Source organism: Adelges cooleyi, unplaced genomic scaffold (assembly GCF_023614345.1).
Source record: "Adelges cooleyi isolate 19-005CV unplaced genomic scaffold, UGA_ACOO_1.1 ACOO_flye_CR_arks_rails_tigmint_CR_PRNA_651, whole genome shotgun sequence".
Classification (NCBI taxonomy): domain Eukaryota; kingdom Metazoa; phylum Arthropoda; class Insecta; order Hemiptera; family Adelgidae; genus Adelges; species Adelges cooleyi.
In genome coordinates, this window is record NW_026096352.1 from 8,255,785 (window position 1) to 8,268,977 (window position 13,193).

General features: G+C 33.0%; 1 protein-coding gene across 2 annotated transcripts in view; it reads left to right on the top strand.

Moving 5' to 3' along the window:
- Positions 1 to 337: 337 nt before the first annotated feature.
- Positions 338 to 13,193, top strand: part of LOC126844483 (cell growth regulator with RING finger domain protein 1-like) — a 45,150-nt gene continuing 32,294 nt past the window's right edge. Inside the window, exons 1-3 of one of the 2 annotated variants that reach the window (XM_050582719.1) lie at positions 338 to 1,053; positions 1,152 to 1,323; positions 10,650 to 10,804. In XM_050582719.1, the coding sequence (XP_050438676.1) occupies positions 1,214 to 1,323; positions 10,650 to 10,804 (265 nt within the window). In that variant the 5' untranslated portion in view covers positions 338 to 1,053; positions 1,152 to 1,213. Of the gene's footprint in view, positions 1,054 to 1,151; positions 1,324 to 10,451; positions 10,585 to 10,649; positions 10,805 to 13,193 lie in introns of those variants that run through there. The other variant, XM_050582720.1, reaches the window with a different exon arrangement.

The window sequence follows — 13,193 nt, forward strand, 5'->3', positions numbered from 1 at the left end:
TGTGTAGAAGTTTGGTCATTACTTATTTTATAAATTGTTTGTTTTTCGAATTTCGGCATCAGCAAGTAGGTAGGTACAGTAGACGCCTTCGGTTAAAACAAAATTTTTCGTTGTTTCTCTCTCCTTGCCGGAGTAAACAAAAATGATATTATTTCTAATAATAATGACATTATTTATATACGTCATTGTTGAATACTAATTAATTAATAACACGGGGAGGCAGCGTGAGTGGGAGGGGCGGCGGTCGCAGTAGTGGTAATCGGTAAAGTACGGGAGGGGAAGGCGGCGGTGGCACGCGAGACCGGCGCGCTACTTTCACATTCACTGGTTGCCTGCCGTTGGAGACCTGCGGTTGTTCACAATGGTGTGATACGCGCGCGGTCCGTTGGCGTTCAGTGTCTCTGCGTGTGTGTGTTTTCCCGCGACGCCCGTTATCGCTGTATACACTCTCTCTCTATTTTTATTATCATATATACATAATCACAATAACGATATATATACATATATATATAGGTATAAAAATAATACCATCTCTGCGACCGTGGAACGAGAACCCGCCGCCGCTGTCGCCCCCGCACCCTATAAGAACGAGCAGCTGCCCACGACGTCGACAACGACCCTATCGCAGTAAAAACGCAATAATAATAATAATACTACTATCGCCGCGTACGGCTTAGTGTGCCGAGCGCGTTTGTACCGTTCTGTTATCACAACGCGGCCGCCACTGTTATCACAACAACACATTATTTTATAAATTATAATAATATACTATAATAACGTAAATTAATATTGACATTATCATCGCGACAATAACATTATTAGTGCGCCTGCGCGTGAGCCGTTTGAGTTAATCAGTGCGTTATTAAATAAAACCGACAAAACAAAAAACAAATTTTCTGAGACCGACATCGAACCGGGACGATAGTTTATTTTTTTTACAACACATAGTATAATATCAATGTTAATAAATATTGTATTAGATATCTTAAGTAAAATATAAAAATAACGAAAGAACTTCGCCGTTATACACGTCGTCCGTTTGGGTTCTGTTAGGTATATGAGTTGGACTGCTCGTCAAGGGGTTTTCGCGCCCCTCAAATTCGGCTTTAACGTGTTGTAAATTTTTAAGATTGTTAATTTACATTTTTTAGAAATCTGCGTGCATTTATTAGCTTGAACACTAAATCGCGGTCCGGTTGAACTCGCAGCGACCATGTTATTCTCAACGTTCGCCATGCTCGTGTCCATTGCCGAGTTCTCCAACATACTGTCGGTGCTGGCCGTCATCATATGTTTCTGCGCAATGTTTCTGTTGATTATGAGGTGAGTCACGCAAGCCGTGTACACATATTATTATTTTATATTTTTTTTTATTATTTATTTGTATTATAGATTACATCTTTAAAAACACGGTTGTTGTTGTAGCGAACATTGCGATAACGAGAAATACATACTGATAACGACATAGTCTCCTTATCACAATGAGCTCAACGTTATTATTATTATTTTTATTGTAAATTTTTTAAATTACTTATAACTATGTACGAATCGGTGGCGATTTCGGGGACTACATGAGTTCGGCATAGGTTTGAACAATTTTGGAAATTTCCTCAAAGGAGGGGGGCACTGCGGGAATTTTTCCTTCTGCTCAAATGCTTTACGAATTTGTAGTGTAGAATAGGTACATTGTGTTCAGTGTTGGTATATTTTTTAATAGGTACATATTGCATAGTCAAAATTTGGTGACTAATTTAAGGGATGGGGGCTATGATTATGATTTATGACAGACTGAGCAGTATACCCACACACCCTCTATTTAATCTTAAAAGGATATTCTCATTCAGAAATACTAAAGAAATGAGTTTGAGTTTTGCTTTCTAGAGGGAATACAGAATTATTTGGGGTCTATGCCCTTCTCTATTTTTGCATATAAATAGGTATAGTGTTTTTTTTTTATCTTTTATAAGTAATTGAGAAAGTATTGGCTTTACAATACGTTTTTTTTGTATGGACTCACGAGTTAAAAGTTTTTTTACCGTTAGATAATTTTATATAAACGTTGTCTATAGATTAAAAATTGTACACTAATCTCAGGCCAAAAGTTGTAAGATCTGAAAACTAGACTGAAGGTGTACCGTGTGTGTGTATTAGAGTTGAGATTAAAATTAGAACTTTGTATCTTCAAAACTCGAATAATTCGATTTTTTCAAATTCTAGAATACCAATTGCACTTGTTTAAATATGTATTACCGATTACGGGACCGGAAGTAGGTACAGGGAATTAAAATTGAAAACCGTAAATGTTTATGTAATATCATGTTAACATACTTGTTTTAATATAAATGATTCAATACAAATATTTCGGGAGTAATAATTTAAAAATTTCAAGTGGTAGGCATCCCTAAGGGGATCAAAAGTTGCGTTTATGGTTATTTAATTTTTGTTTGCACAAGTAAATATCTAGTAATTGGTTTTCGAACAAGACCAATTATAATTTGGTACCAATTATATTATTAATGGTATCTTCGCAAACCGTTTCTACTTTATTTTACCCGGGTCTAGATTGAGACGGTTGTAGAAATACGCTTGTACAACATTATTAAATAAATGATTATGCTAGATATTAGCACCGATAAATAAAAAATGTGAATCTCATATGTGAGTACTCTTAAACAAAGATAAATAATTTCGTCTATTAATTTTTATTAAATACATAAATTCCTAGTACGCGTGTCTATTTATGAGAAAAACAAAAAGACTTCTTGGCTCTATTCCCATTTTGTTGTGCCACGGAAATCCGCTGGATCCTTAGGAACGGTACGTCGACTAGCACTTCTGTGTTGTAAGTGAAAAATAGTGCGATTGCCAAAAAAAAAAAAAAAATAACGTGAACTAGAATCTGGATAACAAAGATTTTCGAGCCCGAACATGTGAACAACTTTAGAAAGAAATCATAAAAAATAATAATTGACTGAAAAAACTAGGAGCTAGGACCCCTCGTTAATCTTGTCCGCCGAATTCATCAGTCTTGATTTTTATCCGAAGTCCGTGTTGAGGTTGTGTTTTTTTTCTTATCATTAACATAATGACGCCTAAAAGTTTTTCGTCCATGGTCACGTCGGCTAGTACATTTGTCCTTCCAAGTGATAATTCTTTTATTTATGCAAACGGTCGACACCATTCGTCGTTTGTCTTTATATAATTATATAATAAAAATATAGTATCATTGATCGTGTAATTCCAATGGAACTCGCGTACTGAAGTCAGTGTAGTCGTCACTTCCATCGACCGACAATGTCGATATTATTCAACAGTATTATATTAAAAAAATAATAATTATTTTATGGTTTATATTTATTTGGTGTTTTCAATTATTATTATCGTACTCCTTAACGGGCTATGCAATAAAACAAGGCGAATACCTATTAATAGTCAAGTGTTCCTTCATACCCCGATTGCACTTTTTTATATGCAATTTTGTCTAGACAAGGCTTATTTCAAATGGGACGTTGCATTCAGATTTTATATATTTAATAACTAGATATTATAATTATGATATATGATTTATTTAGCGTGTAGGCCAAACGCCCGTATTTTTTTACTGGCTTATTTTTTTAGTACAAATCTGCAATACAATTACGAACTGTATGTTAAATATTCATCGTTTTAATTAAAAAACGGTTTTCCCTTAACCGTATTATTAATACAGCTCTTGTCGATACTATGCAATTTTTTCGTCATCGTTCTAACGGTTTATTCTGTGTTTTGCATTTATCAGGAAAACTAATAACACTTATCTTGCGCACAACACGCTTGTTTATTTTTAATTAATTGCTACTCTTAAAGGACCGTGTCAAGTTGTTTGTAATTTTCCGTTTAGTTTTTAAATTTTGCATTGTCAATAAGAATTGTTTTGTATGTTACACGTAGCTTCTATCCACAGAAGTATTTTACCATAGCAGTAAGTATACTGTCTACTGATGCTTTTTTTTACATATTTATTTGTTTTTAGAGTAATAATTAGACCTGAAATTCTCAAATCGCATTTGAGAACGTAACAGTCCGCGAGGGCATAATAATACTATGTTACTGAGACTTACGACTTTCTCTTAAAATACAAATAGTTACAAATGCTAAAACTATTAGGTACTTAAAAATAATTGTAAAAAAAAAGCAATTAATTAATCACATTATCGCAATACGCTTGAATTAAAATTGAAAGTTGTATTTTTAGTTTATCATTAAAACGGAGAGAATGGAAAGTCGATAAATCGAAATCTCGTTTAAACGATTTTATTGAATTAAATGTTTTTAATTATCAAGGCAGAACATTTTACAAGATATCGGTAATTACTAATTAGCTTTAACAAATCACTACTTTAAGCTATTAACAATTCGTTGGGATACATAACGAATATGTGTACTAACTACTTGGTATATCAGTATAATAAATGGCTTGTAATGTTCAATAGTTACGATTTTTAGTGGACAATCAGATGTATGATAGATGCCAAGTTAACCCAGAAACTAATCGAAATCGGAAAACGATTGGCTCACTTACATATTGTGTACTATTTAAACAACTATTTAAACTGTTAAAAGAAAAATCCAGTTTAATATGTACTAGCTCGGTGAACATCGTGGACATTATTCTTGTTTATATATTTAATAGATTCACTGAAATAGTTGATAGGTGAATAGTGGGATTGTATTGTTATTTTTTTTAACGTACCGTCCAAAGTATTGAAAGTAGATAGATACCAAGTCAGTTAATTTAGTCTTTTCATAACACCGTTATGCAGTGCCAATTGCCTTACAACTTGAATGGGAATCTTGTCTTGATGTCTGTGTATCTAGAGTCTTGATGCGTGTAGAACATTGACCCTCCTACTGTCTCGCGGTGGACGGTGGTATTCGCCGTAAATATTTCTGAAACTCATGTTATGCCATACATAATAGACCTTATAGTGTCTAGAACTGATAATGTTGGATGAATTATAGTATAATAAATATAAACTATTATTATAGCTGTTGCATTTGAAACTGTACTTTCATCGTACATTAATTACTATCTAAACGATTTCACGTTTAATAGCATTTACATTTTTTGTAAAATAAACATTACAATTAACTTATGAACTGATAATTTTTAGCACTTATTATCAGCAGTAAAAAATACATAAGCATCAAATGTATGAAATTATTAATTAATCTATTCCGCTATGTACCGTGTTGTGTAAACTATTATCGCATAATATAAGTGTAGATCATTTTACTCCAGTAAACGTATCGCAATAGTGTTATAATTTACAGTAAAGGTCTAAAAGGGTTTAAAGGGTGTCCAGTCCGTCATATCTCCTGGAAAAAAAATATATTACTTTTACCTAGGTACCTATTATTAAGCTAATAATTTGCTTTGTGTTTTTAATAATATATACATATTTATTTTTTATAGTAAGATTTATAAATCATTTACTTTGACCGCAAGTCATGCAACCACAAATTATGTATTCATGTTGTATGTATTGTAAATTTCGGTATCTGCGTGGTGCGGTCTAAATTTCGGTTGTCCGCGTTAATGTTTAACAACAAATGATTTTCGGTTTCTTTTTGGTGTAAGTGGTTGAAACTTGTAAGGCGATTTCACATGCGTTCTCCGCAACATTAACGATTTCTACAGTTAGCCAAACGATCAATTTTTGTTTTATTTTGACCACAGCACGTTGTGTATAATTAAAAAAAAACACCTGCTTTATATTATGTTGTTTTTAGCATTCAAAGATAATTATCCGATAATAACATATATTTTCGCATGCGAACAAGCGGAATCTAATCATTTAAAAGGAGTCTAAATTTACTTATGTGTTTCTTTAGCTATTAATGCTGTTATAGGTTAATTTTTTTAAGGACGTTTCTTGCAACTGAAAATTATTTACTGCTGACATAGGAATTTATTACAGTAATATTATTTTTAATTGACTACCAGCGGCGGCGTAAACGTGTGTGTTAGGTTATAAATATGATATTTTTATTATCACCGAACGAACCTATTAAGGTTATATAACTGTTCAATTTTTCTTTTTACCTACGTTTAAAAAAAACTGGCCTTAAAATATCTTGTTAAGCGATGAGTTGGATGAATATTGTTTTAAAATGTTCTTCAGCCTTTTGTTTTATAACAATTTATTCAGTACACCTTGATGGTACCTACTACTATAGATTACTTTTATACTATAGATATATAACTTGGAACCATGAGTATTTTCAAAAATATACTTGTTAGTAGTCTAATTTAAATTAAAAAATGTGTTTGCTTGAAAAGCATGTAAAATTACAGATACTTGTAAGCATAAAATATAATATTTTGTATAGCCAGCTCTTTTAAAACCTGATTTATAATCGGTTGCATTGCACGGGTATAATTATATTGAATATTATATGAAAATAACTAATAGGATTACATATTTATAAAGATAATTAAAAAAAATGTTCTTTTTATTTCTGTATAAAAAGTTACACAAGTTTTTAACATAGATAATATATGTTTATTTTATAGTTCTTGCGTTTGGGTTACACAATCACATAAACATGTTTATTGTTGGCCGTTGCCTGTTGATATTACAGGGATTTTAGTTAGATACATCTTTAGATACGTATACTGAATGGGTCTACACTTTAGTAGTTTAGATTTTAAATGTTAACAAGGCCGTAGCTCAACTAAATTTTCGGGGAAAGTTACAACATTTTAAAAAACTTGTTTCTATTAGGATTATAAAAAAATTCCTTGATGATACCTGTGCAGGTTTATGCTACCAATATAGGAATAATACCAAAAAATGTGTGGTTATTCACTGACGGAAAAACATTTTTGGATTTTAACATCCGTCCCTTTTCAAATAGGGCTTTGTGAGCTAATATTGCAAATCAGTGTAGTGATAAGTATGACTACAATTTAAAAATAATATTTTGCTTTCAAAACATACTGAGTATTATACAGACATAAACTAGGTACACAAATAAAGTGTTGTTGACTACATAATATAGTTGCTGAGGGCATGAATATTATAAAATCAACGCCATACATACAGTAAATATACCTATAACAAAATTATATGGCGGACATAGCCTTGTTCTGCGCTGGTTTCACCGACTGCGATGACCCCTGAATGGTTTGCGTAATATACATACACACGACGTGTCATCAGTCCTTTTTTTCGACTGGCGTTTGTGTTTCTCTCACTCTTCTTATAGTTACCCTCCGTTTCTCGTATTCGTCGTTAGGTAGTTTATACACAATCTGTTGGATAGTTTAGTCTCGGTTTATAGCCGGAGTAAGTATTAAAACTATGGCAAAGGCTAATCTCGCCTGGTCGAGTCGTTAAAACTTGTTCGGTAACTTTACTTGTCAATTCGCACTACTATGTGATACTTAACTTTGCCTTCTCAGTTTTCATCGAACCGAGAAGGTAAAGTTTTTCGAAGCAACAACATTAATAACCAACGTTGTTTATACTTTGTAGTGAACACTGTCAATTCCTATTGGGTAATGCACTTTTGGAATGAAAATCGGAATTGACCGCGGGTATAGAGTTATCAAAGATGATTGACAGTCTAATTTTGTGACTGATGAATTTCAAAAATATGTTTGATTTTTTTTATCCAATGATCAAGATGGTTGACACTCACTATTGACCAGGTTACAACAGGTGCCCCATTAGTATGCTATCGAAAATAGATGCATTGTGTCGGTTGAAATTTGTGCTAGGAATAGTATATGTCTGCAGTACTGAGTATCAATATAGGTTACCGGAGATTAACTGTCTTGATTGCCGTGTACCGACATCATTAGTCGGATAATGCCCGCTAATAGGATAGTCAATTCAGAGGACTATCATCATTGTAATTCTTGTGTATGGCCCGCTTAAGACCGCAGTGCACAAGGCACGTTCGCGCCGTCGACCTTGGGCGATCGATCGTAACCGTTATGCATATTTAGAACAGCATAATTGACGGCAATAAATGATAACCTAAACACGGTTGACTTAGAGTCGGTCGTAGTTCCCGGAGCTCTGGCTAAGAGAAGCACGGGAATAACGGGACATCAGACGACGGTGGTCGAACGAGTTGGTTTAATAGGTCAACACATGCATATGCTATTATTATGGCGTGATTGTATCGACTTGTGACGGTCGCAAAACTTGTTTAGCCGTATGAGAGAAGAGAAAATAAAAGTAACGGAAAAAACACACTACAAACTCGTTTTTCCCGACCAGGAGATGTTATGATCCCACTGTATATCGCCGGTAGGCCAATACGCAGACTGTGAAAACTAGTCACTGATGTATATGAAATCGCATTGGTTTTTTATGTAACTGAAATTTACCGAGTGAGTCATACAATTATTTTTATTTTTTATGTAAATTCGTCTACCTGATTCTCTGCATACATTCTTTGTCTTTTTAGGCAATGCGTTCTTTTACTCTTTAATTGTATCTCAGAAAATCAACGCACTTTGGTAATAACAGAGCCTGTTTGAATATTTTCAAACTGTAAGGGCAAACAATAACATTTATAGGTAAATCCAAAAAAACACATGAATTCATGTTGATATAAATAGTATATTGGTATATAATTTTAGCGCTAATATCGATAAATCAATAGCGTGTATGGTTCATGACATTAATCAACATTATTTAATTATCACTGTGTCTATTGCCTTATACTGCGTGTGGGTGATATTCAGCTTTATTAGGAGTTGAAGTATTGGTTTCTAAAAATATTCATGTAAAATTCCATTTACTGAAAAAATAATTGTATTATTTTCAAAGGTACATACGTTGAACTTTTTTTGCATATAGCAAGGTTTTATGTTTATTACGTTTTCCTTTTTCCCGTCAGTACACCCGAGTGTGCTTATAATGACACATTTTAATTAATTTAATTCTAGGAAAGGTTTGAAAGCTTTTTATGTTGGCAATCGAAAACAAATGAACACCGCACCGACAGGTTGGTGATTCATATACTACGTGGATGTACCCAAGATATAATTATAATAATATTATTACCAAAATTCTAAAAGTCGTTATTTTCTATGGTTTCTAACGGAAAGTTATAATTTAATGAGTGCATGACGCAAACGCTTAGACTTTACGGGTATTTTTTTTTCTAAAGATAATGTTTATCTTGATAGCTGATTTTTTATCTCTGTAATGAAAAAATAGCTCATTAAGATAGTAAATGTTTATACTGTATTATATTGATAAAGGTTTATGTACATTACGTTATATCAGTTGTTATTTGTAAACATTTACCTCTTAAATAAGGTAGGTCGGCTATATCACAGATTTACATACACTATAGCAGAAAACATACAAATGTTGGGGCCGATTTACTCGACATCTTATCAATAACTCAATACATGGATAGTCATTTTTTTCATTAACAAAGGATAATACTCAACAACATTTATAATACAATGAATGGTTAGTTATACATAAGAAATGGCAGATGGTTAATACAATTTTTTTAGAAAATTAAAAATATTATATTGGCTGAATAAAAACTTTCGAACAAACATCGTATTATCATATATTATATTTATATAAATTAAATGTAAAAGGTTCTCAAAATATTTTAGAATAATTCGAAATTGTTTAACATATTAAACATTTTGTAAAAATCCTTGTTTTTTCTTTTCCTATTTGTTTGATGCAGCTACTAACTTTTATTCATTTTCAAAACTGTGTAAACCCCAAACAGGTTGAAAAGTTGTTTTAAAATGACTAAGGTGGGGAAGCTCAAGCTCTAAAACTCTAGAGTTTGTATCCGCCTAAACAAAAACTAAAGTCTTTTAACGTATTATTTTAATGAAAAATGAAAGATGACGTTGAATAATTTTCTTTTAAAACTATTTTTTTTAGCGATTATGCCTTATTTAGGTAGGAGGGTGGGAAGCGAAAATAAATATCTTAACAATTTTATTAGGTTGTGTATGTATAAACATGTAATATATTTTGTGGAATTACAATTATTCCACAAAAATAGTGCGTGGCGTTTAATTTATGCAAGCCTCAACCATAACCAGTTTATTTATAACGGACAAATGATTCTCAAACGTGTTGTTCAACTGAACACTTACGCTTTGTTAGCATGTGACTTCGTGTATTTTGGAGGAAGAGTGGTTTTTCGAATTAATTTCAACCTCCCCTTTCGAGCATGGCAAATACATTACAAGAAACAAATTTGGAAGTTAAACCGCCGCGGTGACTTGTTCTTTTAACGGATTTAGGAAATTTGTCAGCATTTAAGCGCGATGACCCCGATGACGAGTTTCTGTGACTTGCCCCCACCGCCATGCGCACAACCACTTACGTGTAGATTAATAATCATCTATAGGTAGTGCAGTGAACTTGGTCATGTCTCGAAAAACTGGTCTGGACTCTAGGGTTGACCGACCATTCGACACTCAGTGTTTTTGCTTCTCTTTCGCGTAGCGATTTGTTACAAACAAAAAGTTAAGCTGTACGGCGGTTTTCAATTTAATTCCATTGGTGTAGTATTGAATACTATCGTATTGTGTCTTAAGTATATCCGTTGTATTCATAATAATATTGTGTATTTAATAACACCGTGTTGTTTTTTGTTCGCAGGAACATGACAGTATTTTGGCTACACGGCGAAGAGCTGATGTTTGGCGGAAACGGAGTGCATCAAGTCCAGCCTAGGATTCCACAAATGAAAATGATGAAAGTGCACATACCTTTCACATTCAAGTTGCACGAGACATCTAATTCATCGTACTCTGGTAAGTTGTTTTACTTAGTGCACTTATCCGAAATCAGTTAGTTAATGGCATTCCTATTCAAGTAACGGCGCAGCGGTTTATCCTAAACACGCATTGTCGTGGACATGGGTAATTCTTATTGACGTGGCTGTCTTGGTATTTTAGTATCAGTACATGAAAAAATGTGCACAACCAAAGTATTGCGAAAATCATACTTGACTTATTATCTATTTCTAAACGACTTTCGTTTCCATATAAACTCTTAATTCAAGAGTGATGAGCTAAGTTGAGCCGTTATAAAACTCTGATTTTATTTTTTTGAAGTACTATTGTCGTGGCTTAAATATACAATAGTCCGCGACTCAAGAAGTGGCGGTTGGCCGCCGTCGTGCTCGAGCCTCACCCTGTTTGTAAACAGTGGTTCTCATTTTACTGCGACCATTTTCCGCAACGTGTGCAACTGTATCGCGATAATACCTACAGCGAGCTATTGTACAGTTTCAAATTTTTGTACGCCTTATTTTTTTTGTCCATACATTCATTGAAGATTTTTGTTTAAAAATATTTTAAAAAGCGCGGCAAATGATTTGATAACCACTATTGCAAAAAATCCGCTTGATGCGTGACGGTCACCTTTACTCCCTCTCCATCGACATTTCAGATTATAAAAATAAAATGACAGTGTAAGGGTCAATCGATCAAATTTATTTATTTTATAAAGGTATTATGTATATACTTATCAAAAAAACAATGATATAACCTTACGCTACAATTTTGCGAATTGATAATACAATAAAGTGGGGATTATACAATAACCTAGTATATTGAAGCCATGGTTATTGCCTTACCGCTTATATCCGTCCCTGGTTACGTTGCGTGCGATAATGAGTCGTACTCTTTGAATAATTATGTAATTTGTTGTTTTAATTTCAAATAATTCTTATTATTATTACTTATAATGATTTTACAAAATGTCCTTTTCTGACGAGTATTTTTTACTGGCCGTCAACGTGACGTCAACTGGCGTCAAGTGTACCATAATGTTATGCATTATATTTTTATCTTGTGTATGTGTACATATTACACATTTATGTTAGCTATATATTATAAATGCATGATGTTTTGTTTTCCGCCAGAAAAATGTTCCACATAAAACGTAACGACGAGAGTAGCCTTACGTGGCGTTTGTCACGATTCTCGGAAACCGAATATGCGTTTTGCCTTTCGCAGTCTGGCGCAGTTTTATTTATTTATTTATATACCTACCTATGTGTTTTTATCGCTTGGGATTTATACTATATTTTTTTACATCACCGTCGTCGCCTAGCAACTCACATTGGAGACATAATATGTCCCTTTTATGATTCACCAGTGTGTTTCATTCAAGGACGTTTTACCCCTTATTTTAAAAAGTTAATAACAAAATGTTTGATATTGGTGACAAGAATACTGGGATAGTAGCAAAAAAAAAAAAATTGCCAGCTGCAGAAAGTTGAATTTATTCACTTTTTAATAATTTTGCAGAACTACGAAAAACTAAATAAAAGACATATCTCCTTTCTGCAGAAAACATTGGTAACACTTAACTCTTTATTAATATAAAAGAGGTAAATGGTATCAAATAACTAAACATGTTTTGTATTCATCACTATCTATGTGTTTAATCACTGTCTCTAAAAATGTCTGTCCATATCTGTTATATTGTTATAAGACAGTTTTTAAAATGTTGTTTTCTCAGAATTATTCACAATCGACCATTATTCAACACCATAAGGTCATTATTAAATATTTCCGTCGACCCTCGTCCGTTATTTATACGGACCAAATAATTATACCATCGTATCCTCTCCATCAACACACATACAATCTCGCCCTTGAGTCTTGACTTTTAATTATATTGTGCAACATTTGTGTGTTTGTATTCATTCTGCACTAGGATTTTCTTCATTATTTAAAAACAATATTGTTGTTATAGCCGGTCTGTTACATACAGTAATATGTTATTATCGTTTAGTATGTACAATGAGTGTTTTGCGTGGGAGACGAAATGACAAAAAATTATTTTCTGACCCTATATAATCGCACAATTAAAAAAAAAACAATTAACTTGGTCAAGGCGTGAAATATAGCAACGCGTGTGACACAAACATTGTAACTATTTATAGTGTTTTTTAATAAATATTTTCTATTGTATGAACATTAAAAATTATCTTATATTTTGAATCGGCTGTAAGGCGGATGTATTTGTACTTTTAGGCCTGCCGAAAGCGATTCAAAATCATAACTTAACAATACCAATTCATCAATGATTTAATAATAACATATTGGGTGTTGGTGTCAATAGATACCGGGTTATATAGTTGCATAACATAATAACAACAATGCTTGCGAAATATAACGACTAGATTCT